Source organism: Saccopteryx leptura, chromosome 6 (assembly GCF_036850995.1).
Source record: "Saccopteryx leptura isolate mSacLep1 chromosome 6, mSacLep1_pri_phased_curated, whole genome shotgun sequence".
NCBI classification, from domain to species: domain Eukaryota; kingdom Metazoa; phylum Chordata; class Mammalia; order Chiroptera; family Emballonuridae; genus Saccopteryx; species Saccopteryx leptura.
Genome location: NC_089508.1, coordinates 135,291,929 through 135,319,793, shown reverse-complemented (window position 1 = coordinate 135,319,793; position 27,865 = coordinate 135,291,929). Strand labels below are relative to the sequence as shown.

General features: G+C 50.3%; 1 protein-coding gene across 4 annotated transcripts in view; it reads right to left on the bottom strand.

The window, feature by feature from the left end:
- Positions 1-144: 144 nt before the first annotated feature.
- The window catches only part of SQSTM1 (sequestosome 1), a 32,484-nt gene continuing 4,763 nt past the window's right edge, over positions 145-27,865 (bottom strand). For 2 of the 4 annotated variants that reach the window (XM_066343299.1, XM_066343300.1), the window contains exons 2-8: positions 11,349-11,444; positions 10,594-10,823; positions 10,359-10,500; positions 9,518-9,598; positions 2,435-2,649; positions 2,003-2,198; positions 145-1,045 (exon numbers count right to left, since the gene is read on the bottom strand). In XM_066343299.1, the coding sequence (XP_066199396.1) occupies positions 888-1,045; positions 2,003-2,198; positions 2,435-2,649; positions 9,518-9,598; positions 10,359-10,500; positions 10,594-10,823; positions 11,349-11,397 (1,071 nt within the window). In that variant the 5' untranslated portion in view covers positions 11,398-11,444 and the 3' untranslated portion in view covers positions 145-887. Of the gene's footprint in view, positions 1,046-2,002; positions 2,199-2,434; positions 2,650-9,517; positions 9,599-10,358; positions 10,501-10,593; positions 10,824-11,348; positions 11,445-13,271; positions 13,706-27,865 lie in introns of those variants that run through there. The other 2 variants (XM_066343298.1, XM_066343301.1) reach the window with 2 other exon arrangements.

The window sequence follows — 27,865 nt, the reverse complement described above, 5'->3', positions numbered from 1 at the left end:
CGGACCAATTGAGGCACTGGCTGTGGGAGAGGAAGAGGGAGAAAAGGGGGAGAAGCAGATGGCTGCTTCTCTTATATGCTCTGACTGGGAATTAACCTGGGATGTCCATACACCAAGCTGACAATCTACTCACTGAGCCAACTGTCCAGGACCACAACATTTTTTATTAAAGTGTTTATACCATTTAATTACAGATGGTTTACAAATATGCTGACAGAATAGCTACAAATGCATCTTCTTAGTTTAAAAGCAGGTGACATTTGAAAATAAGAACTGTAATGGTTATGAACAGGCAGTGCTCAGTGACCACCATGGGTTCCCATCAGCCCTTCCTATTCCCAGATGTGAAGCCCCGACCTGGGCTGGCCTGCCCTCCAGTACTCGCTCCAGGACAGCCTCCTCCTTCCCAACAGGATGTTGGCTGTATTCCAGCTAAACTCAGAGTATACCAGGTTTCTAGCAGAAAATGAACTATGTGTCAGTGCACTGTTAGTCATTAAAAAAAATAAAAAGCAGAAGGCTATTAGGCAAGATGTGTTCTGGGCTGCTGGTGTAATCCTGGTGGACAGAGAGCACTGAAATGAAGTGGGGTGGCCTCAGCATCCTCCCTAGCAAAGAGCCTCTGCCCGGAGATGTCACCTGGCCTATCCTGGCTGTGAGAAGCCAGGCACCCAAGGGAGGCTGGTAAATGCTATTCAGACATCAGCGCATGTGGAACTCCCACCTCATATCACCTATCCTACTGCCCTGGATGGCTTCATGCATCCCCACCCGATTCTGAAAGAAGAGTGCAGAGAAACGGCCCTTGCGGAGGCACTTGGATTCTACACTAGCTCAACACAACTATGAAACAAGAAAGGGGACAAGTAACAGGTGAGTAAAAACTGTCACAAGGGCAGTGGGTGCTTTGAATACTGGATGGTGTCCAGGGCAGCCCCAATGTCATAATTCTTGGTCTGCAGGAGCCTGGTGAGCCAGCCGCCGTCGTCTGAGAACCCCATGGACAGCATCTGGGAGAGGGACTCAATGAGGCGGGGGTCAGCTTCTGCCAGAGAGAGTAACAAAAGTCATGAGGGGGAGATGCTGGGCCCAAGTGTTCCTCACAGCAGCATCATCCTGTCCAGTCTGTCCCGTAGGGTCTCTAACCCTCCCAAGGACACTCTGAGCCAGGGACTGACAAGCTTTTTCTGTAAAAGGCCAGAGAATAAAAAATTTAAGCTGCTTTGCAGGCTGTCTGTCTGTCATTACCACTCCACTCTGCCATTCCATTGGAGAAGCAGCTAGACAACGCAAACAAATTAGCATGCTGTGTTCCAATAAAACCTATATTTATGGACACTGAACTTGAGTTTCACCTGATTTTCACAGGTTTTAACTTTTAGATAACATTATAAAAATGAGAAAATCATTTTGGCCCATAGGCTATAGTTTGTCACCCCTGCTCTGAGGCAGAGAAGATAGACACTGTGGGCCCAAGGGCCACATTTGGCCCACAGATGGGTTTTCTCCTGAATATTGTCATGTGACAGTGATGAACCAGAGCAGAGTACTGGCTCCCTGTTTTATTCAGTGTGTGCTCTCTGGCTGCCACAGTCCCCACCTGGCCCTGCTGCCTTCCATACCACCTACTTCCTGCCTGGCTCCAACAGGAACCTTGGCTGAGGCCCTGTTAGGCCAGCACCTACATGAGGAAACAATGAGAGTGGACTTGCAGGCCACTCTCCATGGTGCACAGCAGTGCCAAAGCCAGAGCAGCTGCCACGTCACATCTGCTTTTATAACTGCAGGTCTAGATGTTAAGTTTTAGAAACTACTAAAATCGGCTGCACTTACAAGGGTTCAGTCTAGACACAAGAGGACAAAACCAACTCTGAATTTTCTCTCATGCCAATGGACAAGCCCTGAAGTAGAGAGCATGCCGTCTTTTTGTGATGCTGAAGTCAGGTTATAGGATGCTCAGAATAAAAAAGGTAGAAATGCAAAACTGCTTGAAATCACTTGCCTGGCGGTAGATGTGGGTACACCGCAGCTTCCTTCAGCCCCGTGGGGCCTTCCTGGGCAGGGTCCAGGGAGCTGGGGCCTTCAGACTCAGGCATCTGTAGAGACTGGAGTTCACCTGTAGATGGGTCCACTTCTTTTGAAGACAAGTGAGTCCAGTCATCGTCTCCTCCCGAGCAGTTATCAGACTCCATCTGTTCCTGGAACAAAATCTCATAAGCACATAAACCATGTGCAGCCCACCTGACCACAGCCTCAATTTCTGGGACAGTCTGCATGTGGAGGACAGACTGATAAGGAGTTAGAGGAATATTTTTCTTTACAAAGTTCTAGTGGAGGGGTCACAGAGTGACTCTAAGCCAGAACGGATGCGCTGGCTGTGTCAGGGCTGGGGAGGGCCATGCTGGGGCTCCAGGAGAGGTGGCAGGGTGCTTGCCTCAGTCTGCATGCCCGACTGCAGGGCTATCTTGTTCATTTGCTCCACCAGAGACTGCGTCTCGCCTTCCATGACCTCAGCTGGTTTGCTGGCATCAGAAGAGCAACTTCTCGGCTGTGAGTTGCACTTCTCCTCTGTGCTCGAGCTGCCTGGAGAGATAGGGTTCAGGCAGCTTCTTTTCCCTCCGTGTTCCACATCGATATCAACTTCAATGCCTAGAAGCCAAGTAGGAACAAAAACTCTTTTTTTTTTTTTTTTTCATTTTTCTGAAGCTGGAAACAGGGAGAGACAGTCAGACTCCCGCATGCGCCCGACCGGGATCCACCCGGCACGCCCACCAGGGGCGATGCTCTGCCCACCAGGGGGCGATGCTCTGCCCATCCTGGGCGTCGCCATGTTGCGACCAAAGCCACTCTAGCGCCTGAGGCAAAGGCCACAGAGCCATCCCCAGCGCCCAGGCCATCTTTGCTCCAATGGAGCCTTGGCTGCGGGAGGGGAAGAGAGAGACAGAGAGGAAAGTGCGGCAGAGGGGTGGAGAAGCAAATGGGTGCTTCTCCTGTGTGCCCTGGCTGGGAATCGAACCCGGGTCCTCCGCACGCTAGGCCTACGCTCTACCGCTGAGCCAACCGGCCAGGGCACAAAAACTCTTTAAGTCCTTCAGAGGGCAAACCTGCCGGCTTTCACATTCACCTCCCCCAGTGTAGGAGGGCTGGATACTGGCCTCGCTGCTGTGGAGCGCATCATGCTACCAGTACAGGACTGGGCCAGGATGTCAGCCAACCAGCCAGAAGGCAAATGGTCACCACTGGCCTTCAAGATCCCAAGGGCTGAAATACTCCCAAAATTCTGGCCCCAAATCTTTGTTTCTAGAAAAACTCTTATTGCACCTTTACTTAGGTGTTTAGCTTAATGAAACATGAATCTCAGCGATATCCCAGGTCAATTTCAGAGCCAGTAAGTCCTCAAAGAGACCTTGTTTTGTCCTAGCCATGCAGGACAGATCTGCACCGCAGGCAGGGTACGGACAAATACCACACGTGGCCAGAATGCCCCCATCCTGGCACTGAGAACCACAAGCCGCATTATGCTTGTGTGTAAGGGCCGAATGATGTAAAGACCACATGTATTAAACACTAGAACTCTGCTTAGGCAGATGGACAGCCCTAAAGGTTTGTTTGAGGCTCACGAAGCTGGGCCCACAGGCCGGCCTGCCCATCTCCAGTCCCTTCCACCCTGGAGCACATCCTCACTGAGGAGGAGGGCACAATCACCAATGCTGTTTTTAATTAATTTTCTCAAAGGACTACTGTCGGGAGCCGATCCACAACAGCTGGCTGACAAGGTCACAGCAGGAGAAGATCAAAAACTGCTGATTGACAAAGTCACAGCAGAGAAGACCAATGGCTGCAGGGTGACAAAGTCACTGCAGTGAAGACCAATGGCTGCGGGGTGACAAAGTCACCACAAAGGATAGGCACAACGATACTTCCCCCTTTGACTTTTTGAATTAATCTGGCCTTATATCCCCCCTTTTCTGGGTGTGTGCTATTATTTGTGGCACAGGGATAATAGTACCGTGCTTTCCCTGTAGATTCGTAGTGATTTCTTTGGAAATGAGACAGAGGGTGTGAGTTCCACAGAAAAGCCTGTAAGCCCCTTGAACTGGGCTCATAGACATAAGAGGCTGGCTATGATATCCCTCGTAAAGGGTTAAGTCTGTAGGAGAATTCCTTCTTAATCATGTCAAAAAGAATAAATTGTGACTTAGGAGGCAGTGGCTGTGCACAGAGCACCCTTGGCCTTCACTTAACATTTTTTCCTCCCTAGCCTTTTCATGTGATAAGTAGAGAAACATTCCTTTCTTCCTGCTTATTTGATCTGCAAATAGTGGTGTATTCTGAGAAGAATAGAGTCAGAACTTAACTAGTGTTTAAATAAAATGTAGGAAGTAATAACAGTTAATGTCTTGTGTTGCTGCTGGGCTATCTTGCAAGTGCACTCTGCATATCTTTGGGTGAAAGCTATTCTTAATGTTATGTTAATTTCTTTAGAGGCAAGCCTTTCAGAATCTTGTAGGACACTGCATAAACTCAAGGCCATTTACCTGAGCAAGCGGTGGTCCACTGTTAGTCATCTGCTAAATCTCTCTCTGCCCCTTAACTCACAACAGACTAATACTTTAAAAGCTTTTACTGATGTTGTTATTCAAGTTATTTTGAATGATTTGCTACCTGATTTGTGACTCATAGATGTAAATTAACTGTTATCCGGAAACATGAAAACATAGTGAAACAAAAATAATAATTAACACCATGTGATTATAACTCGGTGTGCGTGTATAAAAAGGGAGCTATACTAGCATTTGGCAGAGAAGCCTGGCAGTAAATGCTAACCAGAGAATAAAGAGAAAGAAAAGAATTCGGCTCTCTCACTCCATTTTCAGCGACGCCGTCTCCTCCTGTGGGACCCCTGGATCCCCCCCCCCCCCGGGGCTGGACCCAGGCAGACTACTTGCCCACAGCTTAGTTACACAGTTCCAAACATCTGTAGAAAGTCCCAGCAACCAACCACAGCCCAGCCTCTTCCCAGAGATAACTTTCAATCCATATCACTTTTTCTATCTTGATTGCTCGGGTTTGCTGTTTCTTTCTTACTCAAGAGATCAAACCTTAGCTCCCCTTCCCGTCCTTTCAAAAACTCAATTTTTGGTGGAAAAAAACCACATTGTTTGTTACTGCCACTATATATTGTTCTTTGCCAAAACAGTAATGGACTTATTTCCTTGTAAAGATTTTCTTGTTTTTGTAGCATTAATGATGTCCTTTTTTATTTGCTTACTTTCCCCATAAGCCCCAACAGGTTCTCTAATTTTCTACATGGATTCAGTGTATCGGATGCTCCATCATTCTGGATTTTACCCTGGAGGCCATTGCCCTGGGGTGCCAGCTATAGGCTCCAGCCTGGTCTGGCAGCCCTCTAGGCCAGAAGCACAGCAGCTGCACTATGCCCACCTTTCCTTTCCTCCTGGCAACTCCCTCTGCCTCCCACCTGTATTGGGTCCTATTTGCAAATAACTTTCTTCTTCTTTTTAAGAGAGAAAGACAAGAAGGGAGACAGACAAGAAGCATCAACTCATAGTTGCGGCACTTTAGTTGTTCACTGATTGCTCCTCATATGTGCCTTGACTGGGATTCCAGCCAAGTCAGTTACCCCACACTCAAGCCAGTGACCTTGGTCTTTGTGACAGCAACCCTTGGGCTCATGCCAGTGACAATGAGGTCATGTCTATAATCCCACACTCAAGCCGGATGAGCCTGCACTCAAGCCTGACTTAAGGGTTTTGAACCTGGGACCTCAACATCCCAGGTCAACACTCTATCTATTGTGCCACCACCTGGTCAGGCACAAATACCTTTCTTCATTCTGGGTTTATTTCTTCATTTTGACTACAGAAAGGTTTCAAACTCAGGTAAGATGATCACCACCTTTGCATACCAGACAACTGTATTCTTCCCCAACACCTGACTATTTCAGGTAGGTACAGAATTCTAGGTTGAAAACCATTTTAGCTTCAACTTCTAAAGACTTTGCTTGTGCACAACTGTGTTCTAGCTTCCAATGTTGTGCTCTTTTAATTCTCAAGCCTTTAGAGTAACCCCAGGAGCTCCTCTTTATGCCAAGGGTTGTGACACTTGACAATAAGCCCTAGTGTGGGGTATTTTTGAGTCATTGTACAAGTCATTAAGGGGTCCCTTTCAATCTAGAGGTTAATGGGTTAATGTCCTTAGTGCCAAAAACTTGTATTTTTTGTCTACTTACCCTCTTCAGTTTCTCTGTTCTCTTTCTAGAATTCCTATTCATTTCATTGGGCCACCAGGATCAATCCTTCAGTTAATCTCCTGCTGGACCCACCACTCATTCATGATGCCCAATTTCAGGCTAGTGCCTCACCCTGCCCTGTGTCCCTGCTGTCTCTCCAGCTGAGGCTTCCCCAGATCAAGTGCTCCAGGTCTCCTGCAAACACTGGCAAGGGCCATCATCTGGCTGAGCAGGGCCCTAAAGTCTCTATGTGATCCTTCATTGGGATCTTCATCCCATGCCCTGGTTCCCTGGCCTACCTGACCGGGCAGCCAGCTTTGTGTCTTACTAGTACCCTCCCTCCATTTCCTGTCTTCCAAAGTTTGATGGCATCATCTTATCTCATCTTCCATTACTTTTCTCCCTTTTTCTTTGTCCATGTTGCTTTAAACTTTTAAATCCATTTAGTGTCATTTTAGCAAAGTTTGAGGAACAAGCAGAGATAAAAGCAGGCTTAACTACCAGTACTCTGCAATATTAAAATTGTGTTTCGCCTTACATTTTCCCTCCAACTTTTTTATGAAAGGTACAAGCAAAGAGAAAACTTAGAACAGTACAAGGAAACCATGTACTTTCTCACTTTAAGTGAGTAAATGACATGACTCTTCTATAAATGGATCAGATCAGAGAGATTATAGAACTGGAGTTTCTCCAACTTGAAGATTACCCAAGTACAGGGCTTACAAGACCGTGCCATAGCCTACACCCTGCTGCTCCCAAAGCCTCTCTGTGTGTGCTGCTGCTGGTGTGGGGGGTATGGAATACCTCATGAAGAGGAAGGCTCTGCTGTTTTGTGTCCTAGATGTCAGTGACTGAGACCTCAAAATGGGACTAGTTCTGGGCCTTGGTGGACCTACTCAGCTGGTTCACATGGCAACTATTAAAAAATGGCCTTGGGCCTGACAGAGGTGCAGTGGATAGAGCATCAACCTGGGACATTGAGGTCCCAGGTTTGAAACCCCAAGGTTGCTGGCTTGAGCAAGGGGTTACCGGCTCAGCCAGAGCCCCCTGGTCAAGGCACATATGAGAAGCAATCAATGAACAACTAAAGTGCTGCAACTAAGAGTTTATGCTCATCTCTCCCTTCTTGTCTCTCTCTCAAAAAAAATTGGCCTTGAATTTTTACTTTAAAGTCACTTACTACACAGACTTGTCCTCTGGGAGGTGCCATGGCTTGCTCCCTCCTGGGCCCTGCTATGGGAACAATCACTTCTAGCCAACTGGCAGTGTGAGTCATCCTAGCTATTAGTTGCTTGTCAGAAAATACCCATAACTCCAATAGCAGAATTTAATCACTTCCTTGGTTCCTCAAATGGCTCTCAACTGAAACTATTCAAAGGCATATTTTACCAAAACTTTCATCCTTTTGTAGTCTCCTCCCTAGTTAACAGAAATCAACTCCACCCACCTTGAAAGAGATGAAAAGACCTTTATTCTTATCCAAAAAGATTTCTGAGCACTTCCAAAATCCAAAATTATTCTCATGTGGCCCTGGCCAGATGCTCAGTTGTTTAGAGCGTTGTCCTAATGTGCAAAGGTTGAGGGTTTGATCCCCAGTCAGGGCACATGCAGGAACAGATTGATGTTTCTCTCCCTCTTCCTCTCTCTATAAAATCAATCAATAAATTTAAAAAAAAATTCCCATGTCCTGAGTGGGGAATCCAAGTCAAATTCTGAAACACACAAGCTCAGATGGTGTTGGGATGAACAGCAAGTACGACCCAATCACCTGGGAAGCCTTCAAAATACACACACATCTTGGGCCCTCCCAACACAAACCAGGGTCCAGAAAGCAGATCAGGGCCTCGCACTTTGTAAGTTCCCTACCTGAACCTAGACTTGATTTTCTAACTTCCCAGGTCGTCTTGTTCGTTTAACTGAAGAACACTGTTCTTCAGAATAAGTAATTTTAATAGTTTCTATATACTTAAATATACACAAACAAAACAAAAAAAAAAACCCAGAACAGTCTTCAATGGTGATGCTGATGATCAGCCAGCTTGAGAAGCACTGTCCACTTACTGTCTTCCAAAGAGCCGTTCCCACGGCCCTTACCCACAGCCCGTTCGGTGGGTAACTATCTCTCACAATTCCACTCACCTTCACTGTGTCTAAAATGAGTAGCAGACAGTTTAGCACAGCTTATTGCCCAACCATAATCTGATCACTGCCCTGCTGTTTTATCCTCTTTGGAAAGCATTAAGAATACCAACTGATTTTTCTCACTGTTTCAAAGCCTTTAATTCTAGTAATACAAACCATGTCGGGTCTGAGCTGTTTTATAGAACAGTAATGCCAAGATGTCACTGCTGCTTCAAAGCTGTGACCAGGGGCAGCATGAGCAGAAATGTCTCAGGTTGGAGGCAGTCATTTTCTGGATGCCACAAGGTGGGTGGCAGGTTGGGAGTGGGCACCCTCCTATCAGCATTCTCTCAGACATTGGATACAACTTTGGGACCAACTGGGTGGACACTTCCTGCCACTGTAGTCAAAAATAAGGTCTCTTTCTAGTTTGATATCATAGATCTGTGGTAATCTTGAACCAGAAGTCACCTTCTTTAACTGATTCTTACTGCCACAAGCCCTAGCCCTGTAGGGCTCACACCCAGACTAGCGGATGCAGTGGATACTTTCAAAAACCTCAGAGATCACACCTGTCACACCACTAAGGGGTACATGCTGTAGTTCACTCACCCAGAAACCTACTCTTAAACCTGAGGCACTAGGAATTCGGTATCACATGAGCCCCTTCCTCCACTGCTCCCGGCTCCCCACAGGCACAAACCAGCACTCAGGAAACCCCGGGGAAAATGGGGGGGGGGGGGTGTGTGTGCAATAAGAGGGAGAAAAAAGAGAAAAGGTATCTCAACTAACTACTCACCCAAGTTCTTGAGGGAACCCCAAGGCTCACATGAGGGAAAGATAGTCTTTTCCCAAAGGCAGAAGCTGACAGGCTAGCCCTGCAACTAAGCCTGGTCACCCTCCCTACTGGGTTTATTTCACCAAAGGCTGGCTAATTCTTTTGTACCTGTGTGGAAAGCTCCAGAATCTTTCAGGGACTTCAACCTTGAGGAGTCTGTGGTACAGCACTTGGCAAAGGTTAATTTGAGGCTTTACCAGTCTCAGGGGTGTTTCTCTTCCTCTGCAATCTCAGGTGAAAGCCATATACACACACCTAGTTACCAAAAGGCCCTGCTGGTATCAGATGAACAGGCAAACACTTACCCAGGGGACTGAGGGCAGCTGCTACACTCTCCCCTACATTCTTGAGGAAATTCACACTGGGATCCTCCGATGGACCAGAAGCTTTGATTTTTAAAAAATAAAAACAATGATAAGTTTAATTCAAAGTACCTTTCTCAATGACCTTGATGCCCGCTATAGTGCTATCACTATATCACATGTGCCCTCTACCGTGGGGCCTTTCCTGGCAGCCTGCGCCCGCAGCACTTTCCTCTCTCCCTCCCACTCCAGGCAACCTTTTGGGCCTCTGGGTCCTTCTTCATGTATGACTCTGGTGATTGGAAACTGCAAGGGGATTGGTACACAGTATAAAATATCAACCATGTCCTAGGCATGTTATTTTCTTAAAATGAAGCAAGTATCTTCAGTTTTGTCCCAAAGGATGAGGTAAATCAAAGGACACAGTAAGTAATGAAACCAGAATCCAAACACGTAGAATACAAGCTGTGTGTAGTTTTTAACTTTTTGACTGTGTTTATAAAAATGAGCTAATTTGGCTCTGACTTTCCTGACAGCTAACACAAGAGAACAAAGCACGTTACAGAGATTCAGGTACTAGAAAGGCACTGAGCTGGGCTGGGGCCAAGGTTCACTGCAGGTGAATTAGTAGCCTTGGGTACTTGGGCACCTGGTTTTCCCATTTTTAAAATTAAGACAGTGCTCCACACTGTGAAGGGTTTGGTGAGAATTAAATAACCTGAATAGCCATGAAGCACCCAGCCCAGCCACAGGCACAGCAGGAATTTGGGTCACGGGGAAGGCTCTCTAGCTCTACGACGGCCCTTCCACCTTGCCCTGCAGAAGCCAGCTGACCATGGCTCACCGGATTCTGCTGTGGGGCTGGAGTGGGGGTCCCCTGCCCGAGGAGGACGTGGGCTCCAGTTCCCAGGCAGGCCCATCTCCCAGCCAGACCATCCAAAGTGGCCGTGTTTCAGCCTCCGGAGCCAGCGGCTATGAAAGAAACCCTGAGGAGAAGGAAGCAGAAGAGCAAGCAGTGCTGGGTTAGGAGGCTCTTGCCATCCTGCCCCTGCCCTGGCCGGCAGGGAGGCCCTGCTCACCTCAGAGAGATGCCCGAAAGGGCTGGGGAAGGCGAGCTTGCTGTGTTCCCGGTGCATGCCTTTCCCCTCGCAGTTAGCACACAGGTCATAGTCAGGACAGACGCTGCATTTATACCGGGTCCCCACCACTGGGCCATTGCAACCATCACAGATCACGTTGGGGTGCACCATGTTGCGGGGTGCCTCCTGAGCACACGGAGGGCGGTGGTCCCGCCGGCACTCCTTTCTCTCTGCAGGGAGGGCAGAGGTGTAAGGTGGGGTCCCACAAAGTCTTCCCCTTGTCACTATTGAGGGGCTGTCACCACTGTCAGCAACCTCCTGATCTCGCTTTCCAGACACTGAGTCCATGCAGAATCGAGTTGTTTAAGTGATAGCCAAAAAATGACCGGAGAACCTGACAGAAGGGTCCCAGTACCTGCGCATTACCTGGGCACATGTGGCCCAGGTGGGAGAGAAGCAGCAGGGAGCTGTGTCTGCACAGCTTTGGTCTTGCCCTTCACTAAAGTAAACCCCACAGCACCTCCAAACTGCCCCTAGCCCATAGCACTTGGTCTGGGCACAATCAAGAGTGAACCCAAAGACCCTCTGTTCCCACCCACTATGGTAGACACAGACTCCCTTCTAAAGCCAGCACAGAGAGGATCATGCCCCTGTCTACACAGCCCGGGGCTCCTCTCCTCTTTGTTGAGATTTCTCCTTAACCTCAAGCCATCCAGTTTTACTTGGTGGGCAGCACCCAGAGCAGCACCTCTTACCTTTAATGTAAATACGGAAAATGTCATCCTTCACATATAGCATTGCCATCGTCAGTTCCTCATCACTAGAAAAGGCAACCAAGTCCCCATCCTCATCTAGGATGTTAAAAAAACAACACATGAGCACCCAGGGCTTCTCGCCTGGATAGAACTGCTGAAAAGGGCTGAGGCCAGTGCTAACGAAGCACTTTTGGGGCTATAACTGAAGCCCACCTGAGGCAGAGGAAGCGGGACTGAGACCTGGCTGCCCATTCACTCTGCCGCTGCCTGAAGGTACAAACTCCAACCTGGGCCCTGGGCACAGAGGAGACAGAGCACCTGTGTGCAGGGACAGCAACAGTAGTAGCTGGCTGCCTGCTGCTCTGCCTCTAGGTCAGCTGCCCCTCTACAATGGTGCTGCCTTGGTTCACATCTTACCAGGCCCAGGACCACCTTTAACTGTGGGAGATCTCTGCCTGTGACCTGCTCCTGGGAAACCAAGCTCCTCAAAAGACCTTGGGCTTCTTGTGGTTTAGGAGAATAAATTAGATGAATACATCTGCTTGCCCCCCTCCCCCCAATGAAGCAAAAACTATGGATTTAAATGTAGTCTTCTTTTGAAATGTTGGCTCAAATGATTTTAAAACACCCCCACATAGGTCAAACCACACCATATATCTGTAGCTTTGTGGGCCACCAAACACAACATGTAATCATAACAACAGGGGTAGGGTCAAAAGGTGAAAACCCAAATTCCATCAACAAATTGAACAGATAAAACAAAATGTGTTATGTCCACACAACTCAATATTATTCAGCCACACACACAAACACACACACAAAATGAAGCACTGACACATGCTACAACACTGGTATACCTGGGAAACATGCAAAGTACAAATAACCGTTATAAAAAAACTATCCATACTGTATTATATTTATATGAAATGTCCAGAATAGGGCAATCCACAGAGAAAAAGAGTAGATTAGTGGTTGCCTAGGGCTGGGGGGATGGGAGGATGGCTAAAGGGCAGAACTCCTTTATAAGGTGGTAAAAATTCTAAAATTGTGATCATGATTGCACAAACCTGTGAATATGCTAAAAATTGTACACTTTAAATGGGTGAATTGTATGGCATATAATTTATAGCTAAATAAATTTTTACCAAAAATCAATAAACCATCCAGGAGCGGGCCTGGCTCAGGCTGCATTCCTGGGAGAGGTCCCAGCATTGCTCCGTCCAAGCGCCTGCCTGGGCTACCACCTCCCTCCCAGCCACACCTCTCCACCCCACCCCTAGCAGCCACCAGTCAAGACACTGGGCTATTCCTGGACTGCGGTCCCACACCAACACTTCTGCAGGTTTTGATATTGTTCCTCTGCCCTCTTCCAGTGGGACTCAGCCGGCCTGGGACGTTCTGTGGTCTGTTTCACCTCACCTCCCACAGCCGCCGCGGGCTCAGCGCGGCCGTACAGCCTCCAGGCCCCGCACCCCACACTTGTTTACCCGCGTCATTCCTCTTTCCAGAAGGCCCAGCCTCTTCCGGGGCATGATCTGAAACCCCACCCGGCACTAGCAGGCCCAGACTCGGCAGCAGCAAGACATCACTGTAACCTGAGTGCCCGCTTGACCACTCAGTGTCCTCTGCCAGCCGGCGAGGACGCCCCGGCGTACCCTCGCCAAGATCTGCAACATCATGGCGGGGGGATGGGAGGCCTCTTACGCCCCAGGCCTGAGATCCTCCAAGAGAGCCTGCCAGTGCCTGGTCCCGCCAAGAGTCGGCCTTGGTCACAACTTTTGGTCACTAGGCTGGCACCGAGCTTGTACTGGGGACCAACGCAGGCGCCACCAAGACCGTGGAGAGGGAAGGCGCAGCCACCCGCCCCGCAGGCAGGCCTGTGTCGGGTCCTCGCGCCACTCCCAGGGCTCCTGGCCCGCTCACCACGGTAGTGCGCCTGGAAGCTACCGGGCCGCAGCGCGGGAAACAGGGCAGCCACCCGACTCAGCAGCCGCTCGCAGGGCCCCGCGCCCGCCACGGCCTCCGCCTCGGTTTCGGAGCTAAAGTAGAAGCTGAAGCGGCGGATCTCACGGGCCGCATCCTCCTTGCCCAGAAGGTACGCCTTCACAGTGAGCGACACCATTGCAGCAGCTGTAGAAGCAGGAGCCTGGCGAGGTGACGGCGACCGCGCGTTCGCGGCTTTTGTAAGGGACGCTAGAGCCTGGCCCCGCCTCCTGGGCGGGGGTCTACGCTCATGGCCACGCCCCAGGCCACACTGCGACGCGCGAGCCTCCCTGGCAGGGCCCTGCGTGTCGTCTCCTCCTAGACACCGCCCCTGACATTTCCTCGCGGCCCCCTCCTCACTGACTTCTCTCCTCGCTGACCCCTCTCTTCACTGCCCCCAGTGCACCGGAGACCCCAAGAAGCTGGCCCCGCACTCCGACGTCTATATCTGGACTAGGACCTCAGCACCTGGGGGAAAGGACCCGCAGGGGTCCCCCCTCCCAGGTCTGGGCCTGGCCGTGACTCAGCAAAGCAGAACTAGACTGACTGGGCACGCCACACTGGAGACCAAGAGATGACAGCCAGAAGGCTCGTAGGCGATCAGCGGGCACCACCGACCAGAACAAACTGGCTCCAGAGGGGCTGTCCCTACCCTGCCACTTTTGACAGCCTTCCATTCACTCAAAGCAGTTTCCCAGGTGGCAGCCCACTCCTCTGCCCCCAGCATACTCCATGTAGGCACCTTACTGAGCTGAGTGGCACACCCTCACCTTAGGCCCAACATCAGAGGAGCTCCTAGTTTAATAGGGTTTAGGGTTTTACAGGTGCTTCAAGAGCGCAGAACCTCCCACCCACACCCAGCTGGAGGGTCAACTAAGGCTTCCTGGAGACTCAGTAGTCAACAAGTCTGCACTGCAGCCCAAGACACTCCCCATGGAAGCCTAAATACCCATCTGTCAACACAGCAGTTTAGTTCAGCAGGTGGTGCTGGAGCACCTGTGGGCTCTCAGGCTGGTTGGCTTCATGGGCAGCCCAGGGATCAGACCAACTGCCCTACAACTAGAAACCAAGAAACACGCTTTACGTAACAAAAGTAACCTGTTTGTTCACAAGGCCTCGAAAAAGGGGGCTTGGAAGAAGGTGTGTGGGAACAGTCTGGTACTCTAGGAAGTCTCCCTGCTGGGGTTCTGTGAGTAGAAGTTCAGACCTGCTGAGTCAAAGTCATGGCGGGGTTTGTGGGAGCAGATAACCTTAAGGAACGGGATACTAAGACACCACCCACCCACCCTCTCGGAAGGTTGGGTGGATTTGATTAGTCAAGTTCGAAGGTGATTGATTTGCCTGTGGAAATACAGCAGGAACCTGTCCACAGTTGTGGGTGGTTCTTCCCAGAGGGTTCCAGAGCAAGCAAGGCTGTACTTCTCTGCACAAAGCAGCCCTGTAGAGAGGACAGTCCCCTCTTAGGCCCTCCCTGCATCCCTACTGTGAGCCTGGGAAAGTGACCCTCCGCCCACCGCCTTGCAGACAGGGTCAGGGACAATAAAGAGGAAGTACCAGGCAGGGGCTACATAACCAAGAGGTGCCCAAAGGCATGACTCAGCAGCCTAGGAGCCTGCAGTCCCTACAGACTGAGCAAGGGCCCACCTTCCCGCTCCCAGTGCCTCCGTGTCCTGGGGAGGGTACACAAAGAAGGCCTTGTGGTATGGGTCCGAGTTTCAGGAAGGACTCAAGGCGTAGCTCCTGTCCAAACATTTGAGGGAAACAGAGGCCACCCCCCAGGACAGCAACATCCTGGTTTTGGCAACATCTGGGATGGTGGGGTTTGCAGGGAGAGATGACAGGAAACAGGCCCCTGGGACACAGGCCTGAAGACCCTCATCCCTAGGGAGTCCCAGCTGTGGCTTTCCCAGCATGCTCAGCTGCAGAGAGCAGCAGGCCCTTCCCATGCCCTCCCCCAAGGCCAGAAGAGGTAAACTGGGCTGTGTGAGAGGAGAACCCCCTGGCAGGGCCCTCTCATCCAGCCTATGCTGGTCAGGTGATCAGGCAGGCAGTGAGTCAGCATCCCATGATCAGCTGTCATAACAGGGGGATCCCCAGCCCTGATGCCACCAATCTTGACAACATCTTACCAGGCAGCAGGGGTAGAGAGCTGCTGTGTGGTCTCTGAGGGAGCCTGGAGCCAAAAGAACCAGCAGAGGCCAGGGTATCAGGGAGCTGGCAGCTGGGAGACCCAACTCTACTAGGCCCTGTCCCCACTGAGTTCTGCTTCTTTTTTTTTTTTTTTTTTTAGTTCCACTTCTGACATCTTTTGTTCTTCCCATCCCTGGTCTGCAAGGAGTTCCCCCAACCTCTCCTGGCCCACTGGTCCCCTCCTCACCTTCCAGGGTGTGGCATGCATACTTGGAACTGGGCAGGGGAGGAGGTGGAAAGCTGGTGCCTGAATTAGACCAACTTCCCACCACCCTGCCATCTTTGGGCAAATGACCAACTTCAGTTTCTTCATCTTTGAATAGGGCTGGAGTAGGATCACTTGAGTGATGCCCTCTAGTTGTGCTAGTTGTTGTTTGGCTGCCTTTGGGGGTATCAGCTTGGGGGGTGGGAATATTAGGAAGGAGACTACAGCCAGTGGTGAAGGTGAAAGAGTGGGGAGCCCAGAAGAGACCTAAGTGGAGAGTTCCCAGGGGACTATAGGAGCAGGAGTAGCAGGAGGTTGTCTGATTTGGTTTATTGCTATCTGGATGATTGTAACCACCTCCTCAGTTCCCCTTCCTCCCTTCCAAAAATAATCCCATCCTTTGATAATGGTTTTCTGAAGACTTATGTATTTTCTTTGGGGTATGGAGCCAAGCATAGAGGTGGGAACAGGGCCAGCTAGAGGCATGGTCATTGCAGGACTCAGGCTGAATGGGCCTGGTCCACCCTTGAGACTGGAAGATCACAGGGGATCAAGTCCTCCAGACCCCCGCACTAGGCCCAAAGGATGAGTTTCTTCTACTGTAGGGGAACAGGGTCGTGGGTGGGGTTGCCTCCAGGTCACACTGTGCTGGGGTCCTGATGCCACTCACTCACACCAGAGGGACACACCCCATGTTCAGTTCCTACTCATTCCATGTGGTGACTTTCTCCTGGCTCCTCCTCCTGCCAGGAACTTTCTGCCCTGTGCTTTCCTAAATGCTGGTGGAGCTTTCCCTGACCACCCCTCGGGAAAATCCCCATGCAATGATATCAGCACCTCCTTTAAGCCCTTCCTGCAAAAGCCTACAGCCTAGCCAAGAGGTATTAGGGGCTGTGGTGGTGATGGGGGGGGGGGTATTAACGAAAAGGGGTTCAAGTCACCAGGAAATGAAATAATGCCAGGAGGAGACATAGAGAGTTAGGTAAAGCAAGTTGTGAGGCATGAGAACAGCCATTCTGAGCTTGGCTGCTGGAACTAGACGCGGGAGTGGAACGCCTGCGCGCTCCTGAGGGCACTGAGCAAGCGCCAGCGCCGTGGGTCATCAGCGCTGCGCACAGGTGACGACAACTTCACCAACGTCGAATGGGGGAAAGGGAGGCGGACTGAGGCCTATGTGAGGCCCTATCTGTAAATACGTATCCAAAAAGCCCTGCGCCCAAGATCGGTATAAACACTAAGCCCGACGGGCGGCGCTAGAGACCTGCCCCTTCCTGGCCCGCAGCCCTGCTCGCCAGGCCTGGAAAAAGCTTGCAGCTGGGAAGAGGCTGGGGCTCAGGCCAAGGGGAAGAGGATCCCTAGAGGAGGTCTACGGCTCGCGGGGGAAACAGCACCTGACCGCGTCTCCGTTCCGCCGGAGCGGCGTCAACTAGTCAGACCCTTCTCTCCCGGTGCGTCCTTGGACTAAAAGCGCTGGGCGGGGTCCTGGAGTTACTGAGAAGCCCGCAAGGGCTCCGGTTTCCGTAGCGACTAGGGAGCGCGCACTTCTACGCGTCAGATCTGCCAATCGGAAGTGGTCTGGTCAGGACGCAGGTCCCCTAAGGCTGTTAAGTGTTCCTGCCCAAGGGGACAGCAGCAAGGATCATGACTGAGATCATATGGTTTCGCCCCTTCCTGGGTCGAGACCTAACTCGGAGAGGAGTAGGGGGGAGACACTGCTAGGGGTCCCCACATCACAGAGCTGGCCTGACTGTGGAAGGTTCTGGGAAAAGGAGAGTCTGCGGTGTGAGGGTAGGGCCCGTAGCCGACCACGGGACGCAGATTCCCAATGGGAGTCGACGCCTGGGCCTTGCGAACTGAGTGACAGCAGCTCAAGGTAGAGGGAGAAGAGGAGGCGCGGTTGAGTGGATGCGGGACTCCCAACGTGGTTGAAGCAGCAGAAAGGTCAGCGTGACACTCGCCAGGGAGTGCTCGTCCTAGGGCCAAGAAGTGAGAGTACGTGGGTCCCATCCCCCGCCGCCCCCGCCGCGGCTTTCCCTTGGGTAGGAGTTTGGGGCCACATGTAGGGGGCTGCCGCTGCGGGCCGGCTCAGGGCTCTGTCCCTCTTCTCCCCCACCCCCTCTCGTGGAAAACCTTCTGGAAAAGTTGTGTAGCTTTGAAACCTAAGCCTTCTCTTGCTCCAGAGTCTCTGCTAACGGCCCCCATGCCTGGAGCCTGTGTTCCCCTTCTCCGGCTTCTTCTGGGTCTTCCGGCCCGGACCCAGCTCCTTCACATCCCTGTGCCCTTCAGGCTGTGGGCAACCCGTTTGTTCAGCCTGTGTCCCTGTACCCGTTTGTAGGGAGGTCAGGTAGCGTGTTCCAGGAGGAGGGAGACTTGGAAGTCCTAAACATGTTGGACCTAGCGAGTGTACCCTATTCTGTAATCTTGCAATTCTGGGCAGGACAGCGAGCAGGGGCGGATTAAGGTCGCTTGAGGCCCGGGCGCAGAAAATATTGGGCCCCTTAAAAAAAGTGTAAAGTTGGGGTTTTGCGGGGCCCTTCAAAAGTCGAGGCCCAGGGCATCCGCCCCTGACAGTGAGGGGTCTTCCTTGGACAAGTGCCCCCCCTCCCATACTGTACTACACTAGTTATAGCCAAGGCTCTGCAGGGCTGCCATACTGGGTTGTTGGCTTCTAGCCTCCTGGCCACAGGACAAGGGTGCAGCCAGGCTTTGCGCAAATGACAAGGTGAAGGGAAAGTGTGGGGAGATCCTGGTGGCTGAGGCTGGTTCCTCAGCATCCTGCTCTGCCCAGCACCTTAGGATGGTGCCCAGGAGTTACTATTAGGCCCTTAACTGAGGAGAGAAGAGAAGGCTGGAAGGCCCACTGTGCCTGGGCCTCCTGGAGACCAGGCCAGAAAGTTGTCAGCATGGCCACCACCTCAATCTTGTTATAAGAATGTGAGGTGTAAAGTTGGCAGCTATTGAGACCGGCACAGCCCTACAGTGGGTTTTTGTGATAATGTCTGGGAAGCCCACTCCTCCTCCCTTAAGTTCCCATAGACAAGAGCTCTGGTGAGGGAAGGGGGTTAAAGTCTTGCTCCTGCTCCCAGATTTGATACACGTTCCCCATTCCCATTGCCCTGCTCAATTTCCATCCCTTTTCTGGATAGAACTTTTCCTTTGGAGATTCATTTCTCCCCTACCATTGTGGGTAGGGTGTGGTAGGTACATGATCTAGGTTTGATCAACCAGAACACTGTAGCCCACTGAGTCAGGGATGCACATGTAACCCAAGCTGGCAATGAAATACCCACTGCAGCTACCTGGAAGCTGGAGTCTGCCTGTGAGCTGGACCCACACTGAGCAGAAGATCAAGGCTTGATCTCAGCATGTGAGCTTTTGGGTCCCCGCAGGTCTGATGCTAGGTCATGAGATGGTTTAAACCAGTTAATTTTGGTCTTGGTCTGTTGAATCCAAGAGTACTGAACTTCCCCAACTCCATGCTTGCCCCAGGGTTCTCAATGGCAGTGATGGTCATCACAATGCAGGCCAGAAACATAGGGGTCAGCTGTGATCACGCCATGTCCTCATACCACAGCAGTTCTGAGTGATTGTACATCCCAATAGTAATAACATTAATGTAGTGCTTCTCTTATGCCAGGAAGCATTCTGAATATTTTATATATATTAATTCACCTGCTCCCTTGAGGTGAGACCATGTGATTAATTCTGGCCAAGGACCTGAGACAGAAGAGCCATGTATCACGTAGACGCCAGAGCATTTATTTATTTGATAGTGCTAGAGTTTCTAGAGCTTTCTTTCCCTTTTCTAGTGAAGCCTTTGATGTTCAGGTGGTTATTCCTGTAGTCTGGGTCAGAAATACCATGAACAGAGCTCCCAGGGGACCCTCAATGGACACAGACCTTTGAGAAATATAAAGTGTGTCCGTAAAGTCATGGTGCACTTTTGACCGGTCACAGGAAAGCAACAAAAGACGATAGAAATGTGAAATCTGCACCAAATAAAAGGAAAACTCTCCCAGTTTCATGCCTATTCAGTGCAGTTCGATGTGGGCTCACGCACAGATTTTTTAGGGCTCCTTAGGTAGCTATCCTGCGCAGGGGTTGTCTAACTTTTTATAAAAGCCACCCACTTTTGCAGTGCTGGTAGACCTGGTCCCTACCGCCCACTAGTGGGCGTTCCAGCTTTCATGATGGGCCAATCGCGGCGCTGTTTGGTTGCACGGTAGGGACCAGGTTAACCAGCACTGCAAAAGTGGGCGGTTTTTATAAAAAGTTTGACGACCCCTGCATAGCCTCTACAGCAGGGGTCCCCAAACTTTTTTTTTTTTTTTTTTTTTTTCATTTTTCTGAAGCTGGAAACGGGGAGAGACAGTCAGACAGACTCCCGCATGTGCCCGACCGGGATCCACCCGGCACGCCCACCAGGGGCGACGCTCTGCCCACCAGGGGGCGATGCTCTGCCCATCCTGGGCGTCGCCATATTGCGACCAGAGCCACTCTAGCGCCTGGGGCAGAGGCCACAGAGCCATCCCCAGCGCCCGGGCCATCTTTGCTCCAATGGAGCCTTGGCTGCGGGAGGGGAAGAGAGAGACAGAGAGGAAAGTGCGGCGGAGGGGTGGAGAAGCAAATGGGCGCTTCTCCTGTGTGCCCTGGCCGGGAATCGAACCCGGGTCCTCCGCACGCTAGGCCGACGCTCTACCGCTGAGCCAACCGGCCAGGGACCCAAACTTTTTACACAGGGGGCCAGTTCACTGTCCCTCAGACCATTGGAGGGCTGCCACATACAGTGCTCCTCTCACTGACCACCAATGAAAGAGGTGCCCCTTCTGGAAGTGTGGTGTGGGGTGGGGCGGGGCGGATAAATGGCCTCAGGGGGCCGCATGCGGCCTGCTGGCCGTAGTTTGGGGATGCCTGCACAGACTCGTCACTGACTGATGGCCTACCAGAAGGGGGTTTCTCCACCAAACTGCCGGTTTCCTTCAACTGCTTATCCCACCGAGGAATGTTATTCCTATGTGGTGGCACTTCGTTATAAACGCGCCAATATTCACGTTGCACTTTGGTCACAGATTCTAATTTAGCAAGCCACAGAACACACTGAACTTTCCTCTGTACCATCCACATCTCGACTGGCATGGCCGTGGGCAGCTCCGCTGTATACACGGAGTTATGTCATCATCTGCGCATGCACACATGCTGCCACATCATCCTACAGAAACTGGGAGGGTTTTCCTTTTATTTGGTGCAGATTTCACATTTCTATCATCTTTTGTTGCTTTCCTGAGACCAGTCAAAAGTGCACCATGACTTTATGGACACACTATACTTTTATTAAACCATAGGAATTTGGGGTTATTATAGCAGCATAATCAAGCCTTTTCTAACTGATAATTATCCTCCATTTTACCTGCTGGGGAAATGGACTCAGAAAGGATTAATTAACTTGCTCAAAGTCACAAAGCTTGTGTCACACAGTGGTGGAGCCAGAACTATGAACCCAGGCAGGCTGTCTTTCTAGTTCATGCTCTTGACCTCAATGATATAGTCTCTTAAAGACTGTCCTGAACCCACCTACTTCTTTTTATCTGTAGCCCTCATCACCCATTACAGACCATCTCTCTCCTAAATGCCTCTATGGAGACAGAAAAATTTTCCTGTCCTTTTAGGATCAGTAGCTGGGGCCTGTAAATTCAACTGACATAAGACAGATTAACAAGAAAACAAGTACTAGGTGGTTAGAATTTGGGGGTTTATATACCAACTTAATAAGGGAAGCAGAGAGGGAGAAAGGTACTCACAGGGGAAACAAATAGCTTTTAGGAAAGATAAATGGGTCCTTAAGAGCAGTGGTCCCCAACCCCCGGGCCGTGGACTGGTACCAGTTCGCAGAGAAAGAATAAATAACTTACATTATTTCCATTTTATTTATATTTAAGTCTGAACAATGTTTTATTTTTTAAAAATTACCAGATTCCCTCTGTTACATCCGTCTAAAACTCACTCTTGACGCTTGTCTCGGTCACGTGATATATTTATCCATCTCACCCTAAAGGCTGGTCCGTGAAAATATTTTCTGACATTAAACCGGTCCATGGCCCAAAAAAGGTTGGGGACCACTGCTTAAGAGAATAGAGGGAGGTATGATTGATAGTTTTGTGATAATGTCTGGGATTATTAGGTGATAAGATCACTCTTTCCCTGGTGGCTACAGGGGAGGGGATTTAGGATGACTGAATTCTGTTCGAAGGCTCTGCTTTTCAGAAGATAGGGGAGTTCAGGGAAAAAACCTATTCTCAAATGCCTTCAGCTCAAAATTATTTTCATGCCATAGCAGTGTAGTTTGACTCCTTTCCATGTAACAGTCCCTGGCTGGTTCCCCCTGCTTTCCTCTCTTACTCTCTCTAGTCCCTTCTCTATGCTTGCCCAAGTAATCATTTATTTTTTATTTTTTATTTTTTTTAAATTATTTTTATTTATTCATTTTAGAGAAGAGAGACAGAGAGAGAGAGAAGGGAGGGAGGAGCAGAAAGCATCAACTCCCATATGTGCCTTGATCTGGCAAGCCCAGAGTTCTGAACCCGCGACCTCAGCATTCCAGGTCGATGCTTGATCCACTGCACCACCACAGGTCAGGCACCAAGTAATCATTTCAAAATGCAGATCTGACTCTCTCGACCCCAGGGTAGCCCCCACTCCTCTCCCTGCTTTGGAGAGTACCTATAGCTCCAAAGGTAAAAACTCAAATACCTAATAAGGTGTGCAAGGTCCTGGTGCTCTGCCCTACCCTGTCTGCCCTCAGTGAGAGCTTTCTCCCTGAGCTCTACCCACGCTGGCCTGGGGGTTCCTTCAACAGAGATATTTGCATATTCTAACCCCTCCCCCTTTTAAAGATATTATTTACTCATTTTAGAGAGGAGAGAAAGAGAGAGAGAAGGGGGGAGGAGCAGGAAGCATGAACTCCCATATGTGCTTGACCAGGCCAGACCAGGGTTTCAAACAGCTGACCTCAGCATTCCAGGTCGCCACTGTATCCACTGCACCACCACAAGTCAGGCTGAACCACCCTTTTTTTTTTTTCTGAAGCTGGAAACGGGGAGAGACAGTCAGACAGACTCCCGCATGCACCCGACCGGGATCCACCTGGCACGCCCACCAGGGGTGATGCTCTGCCGTGACCAGAGCCACTCTAGCGCCTGGGGCAGAGGCCAAGGAGCCATCCCCAGCGCCCGGGCCATCTTTGCTCCAATGGAGCCTTGGCTGCGAGAGGGGAAGAAAGAGAGAGAGGAAAGAGGGGGGGGGTGTGGAGAAGCAAATGGGCGCTTCTCCTGTGTGCCCTGGCCGGGAATCGAACCCAGGTCCCCTGCACGCCAGGCTGACGCTCTACCACTGAGCCAACCGGCTGGGGCCTGAACCACCCTTTTAATGGCAACTCCTCCTCTCCCCTGGGTCAAACTGCTAACCTCACTTTCTCAGGAAGGCCCTCTTTCCTCCTGGTATGGTCTGAAGCTTCCCCAACAGTAAGCTTTCTGAGCCCCACAGACCTTTGTCCTGAATGAACACAGAATGAGGCACCCAAGGAAAGAAGGGCCAGCAGAGGGAGGGGTGAGGCTTAGGTAAGACTTCCAAACTCTCACTGTACCAGACACGATTACCATCTATAGAAGATGAAGGACCCCTGCTTAGAACCATGTTTTGAGATGCATAAAATAAAGTACATTGCATTACAAAAGGACTGCTAGGCCCTGGCTGGTTGGCTAAGTGGATAGAGTATTGGCCTGGCATATGGGTTCCATTCCCAGTCAGGTCATACAGGAGAAGAAACCATCTGCTTCTCTCCCCCTCCCTTTACCCTTCTCACAGCCAGTAGTAGCTCAACTGGTTCCAGCATGGGCCCAGATGCTGAGGATGGCTGGGTTGTTCTAAGCAGGCAGCCTCAGGCACTAAAAATTGCTTCTTGTTGATTTGAGCATGGGGCCCAGACAGGGGTGCCAGGTAGATCCCAACTGGGGTGCATGCGGGAGTCTATCTCACTATCTCCCCTCCTCTCTCTTAAAAAACAAAACAAACAACACAAAAGAACTGCTGCCTGACCAGGCGGTGGCGCAGTGGATAGAGCATTGGACTGGGATGCTAGAGGACCCAGGTTCGAGACCCCGAGGTCGCCAGATTGAGCGCGGGCTCATCTGGTTTAAGCAAAAAGCCCACCAGCTTGAACCCAAGGTTGCTGGCTCCAGCAAGGGGTTACTTGGTCTGCTGAAGGCCCACGGTCAAGGCACATATGAGAAAGCAATCAATGAACAACTAAGGTGTTGCAACGCGCAATGAAAAACTAATGATTGATGCTTCTCATCTCTCTGTTCCTGTCTGTCTGTCCCTGTCTATCCCTCTCTCTCTCTGAAAAAAAAAAAAAGGACTGCTAATATTGAAATGCAAATACCAAAATATAAAACATACACAAAGTTATGATAAAGAAATACTTGTGATTCTTTTTTTTTTTTAATTTTTTTATAGGGACAGAGAGAGAGTCAGATAGAGGGATAGATAGGGATAGACAGGAACAGAGAGAGATGAGAAGCATCAATCATCAGTTTTTCGTTGCAACACCATAGTTGTTCATTGATTGCTTTCTCATATGTGCCATGACCGCGGGCCTTCAGCAGACTGAGTAACACCCCCCCCCCCCCCCCCGCTTGAGCCAATGACCTTGGGTCCATACTAGTGAGCTTTTTTTGCTCAAGCCAGATGAGCCCGCACTCAAGCTGGCAACCCTGGGGTCTCGAACCTGGGTCCTTCCGCATCCCAGTCTGATGCTCTATCCACTGTGCCACCACCTGGTCAGGCACCTGTGATTCTTTATTAACTCATTACATTATAAGATATAGAGGTAGGACTGATTAAGTACCAGAAATACCAGTTAGCAGTGCGTATGTACTGCTATTTTGAGGTGTTTGCAGCACCTGCAGTGGGTATGACAACCTCTATGATTTCTGTGTGACAGCCACAAGTATTGTGAATTCTGTTGGACTTTGCTGCCTTCATTCACAACTCAAGGAAATACTATGTTTCAGTTAGAGATTAGTGAAAATAAAGATTTTTTTTTCTGCCTGACCTGTGGTGGTACAGTGGATAAAGCGTCGACCTGGAAATGCTGAGGTCGCCAGTTCGAAACCCTGGGCTTGCCTGGTCAAGGTACATATGGGAGTTGATGCTTCCAGCTCCTCCCCCCTTCTCTCTCTCTCTCTGTCTCCTCTCTCTCTCTCTCTCTCTCTCTCTCTCTCTCTCTCTGTCTGTCTCTCCCTCTCCTCTCTAAAAAATGAATAAAAAAAAATTTTTTTTTTCTCATCTTAACTCCTGGACCACCCCAACTCTGGACCCTGTGAAGAAGAATGGAGGGAGTGGCAACCTCCAGAGGCTATCCCAGAAAATCTCTAGAAAGCAGTGTGGGCAGAGGGCTGGCATAGAATCCCACACAAAAGGGTATTTTCACTCTGTGGGAAGCAAGGACAAAAGAGGAAGGCCCACAGCTACACCTGGAGAGAAAGCAGAACTTTCTGTGCCCATTTGGCTTCACCCTCCCTACTGGGCAGGGGCCAGTGTCACTGTCCCCAGCAAGAAGGCAAATCCTTGGGTAAGGGGGTGCCCCATCTTGAGCGGCAGGATGACAGGCAGAGCTTACCTGCCTAGCAGAGCCCAGAGGGAGCAGGGTTGCAGGCAGGTCCTGAGGAATTCTTTACAGTAAGGGCACAGAGAGCTGTGGAAAACTGGCCAGGAGCCAGACAACTGTTGCCGTTTCAAATGATAAAGTTGGGGGTACAGAGGCTATAGGGAGAGACAGGTGAAAGCTCTTGAAAGGCAGGGCCCAGTGAATGCATGCAGTGGGCCTTCCCTTATTGAGAAGTCATCTTTGCAGGCCTCGGAGGCATAGCCTCTTAGGCTTTTGCTCTTTCCATGACTACCCCCTCTCCAAGCCCCTACTGGTAGTAGCGCTAGGCTTTCCTTCAGGATGTCAGCCTCACCCTCAGGGTACAATCCTGGCAGATGAGTCAGGCCTGGTGCTGACCCATTCTTAGCCAAATGGGGGGTATGTGTCCCTATGTGGGTAGGTGGCTCACAGAACCCCTTCCTGGGATTCTGATGGGGCAGCGGGGAGGAAACAGCCTAATCAGGGGAAATCTGGAAAGACTGCCTTCAATCTCTAGTGCCTGGACCCCTGTGGTTGCCTAAACTAAGCCATCAGTTTCAGTATGGGGCCCCCTTCAGGCTACTCACCCTAGCCCCTCTTCCATTCTCCATCACTCCAGACCTCACACTTCCCAAAGTCAATCACCACTCTTCTCTCTCACCCTGGCCCTGGACAGTCCAATTTCTGAAAGAGGCCCTGAAGGCTTCAGGCATCAGGGCAGAATTCTACCCCTCCTGAACCACCTCCATCCTGCTCCTCCTGCCCCAAAGCCAGAGTGAGAGGGCAAGGAGACTCAGGTGAGTGTTCCAAACTTTCTTTTTTTAAAAGAGATTTACTTATTTTAGAGAAGGGAGGAGTAAAGCAGGAAGCATCAATTCATAGTTGTTGCTTCTTGTATGTGCCTTGACCAGGCAAACCCGGGGTTTGATCCAGCGACCTCAGCATTCCAGGTCAGTGCTCTAGCCACTGCACCACCACAGGCTAGGCATCCCAAATGTTCATTACTGACAGGCCATCTCCTTAATTTTTACCAGTTTAATTTCCTTAAATCAACTCATTTTAAACTTCAATACACATTTAGAAAAATAAAATTAAACCCTTTGGCCTGACTGGTGGTGGTGCAGTGGATAGAGCATCAACCTGGGACGCTGAGGTCCCAGGTTTGAAACTTGAGGTCACCGGCTTGAGCACAGAGGTCGTTGGCTTGAGCCCGAAGATCACGGGCTCAAGCAAGGGGTCACTGGCTAGGCTGGAGCCCCCCACTCAAGGCATGTATGAGAATCAATCAGTGAACAACTAAGGTGCCACAACTACAAGTTGATATTTCTCATCTCTCTCACTTCATTTTTCTTTCTCTCTCTCTCTTGCTAAAAAGAAAACAAAAAACAGCCTGACCAGGCCGTGGTGCAGTGGATAGAGCATTGAACTGGGATGCAGAGGACCCAGGTTCGAGACCCCGAGGTTGCCAGCTTGAGCACGGGCTCATCTGGTTTGAGCAAAAGTTCACCAACTTGGACCCAAGGTCGCTGGCTCGAGCAAGGGGTTACTCAGTCTGCTGAAGGCCTGTGGTCAAGGCACATATGAGAAAGCAATCAATGAACAGCTAAGGTCTCGCAATGAAAAACTAATGATTGTTGCTTCTCATCTCTCTGTTCCTGTCTGTCTGTCCCTAGAAACAAATAACGAGTATACATCAATTCAAAATTTATGGGACGTTCACAGCATTGCAGGTATACCTCAAGAAGCTAGAAAAAGCTCAAATAAACAACTTGACCCTACATCTAAAAGAACTAGAAAAAGAATAGCAAGTAAAGCCCAGAGCTAGTAGAAGGAAAGAAATAATAAAGATCATAAAGAAATAATAAAGAAAGAGCAGAAATAAATGACATAGAGGCTAAAGAAACAATACAGAGGATCAATAAAACCAGGAGCTGGTTCTTTGAAAAGGTAAACAAGACCGATGAACCTTTAAACAGACTCACCAAGAAAAAAAGAGAGAGGACTCAAATAAATAAAATTAGAAATGAGAGTGGAGAAATAACAACTGACACAACAGAAATAAATAATATTGTAAGAAAATATTATGAAGAACTGTACACCAAAAAATTAGACAACCGGCCCTGGCCGGTTGGCTCAGCGGTAGAGCGTCGGCCTGGCGTGCGGGGGACCCGGGTTCGATTCCCGGCCAGGGCACATAGGAGAAGCGCCCATTTGCTTCTCCACCCCCCCCCCCTTCCTCTCTGTCTCTCTCTTCCCCTCCCGCAGCCAAGGCTCCATTGGAGCAAAGATGGCCCAGGCGCTGGGGATGGCTCCTTGGCCTCTGCCCCAGGCGCTCGAGTGGCTCTGGTCGCGGCAGAGCGATGCCCCGGAGGGGCAGAGCATCGCCCCCTGGTGGGCAGAGCTTCGCCCCTGGTGAGCGTGCCGGGTAGATCCCGGACGGGCGCATGCGGGAGTCTG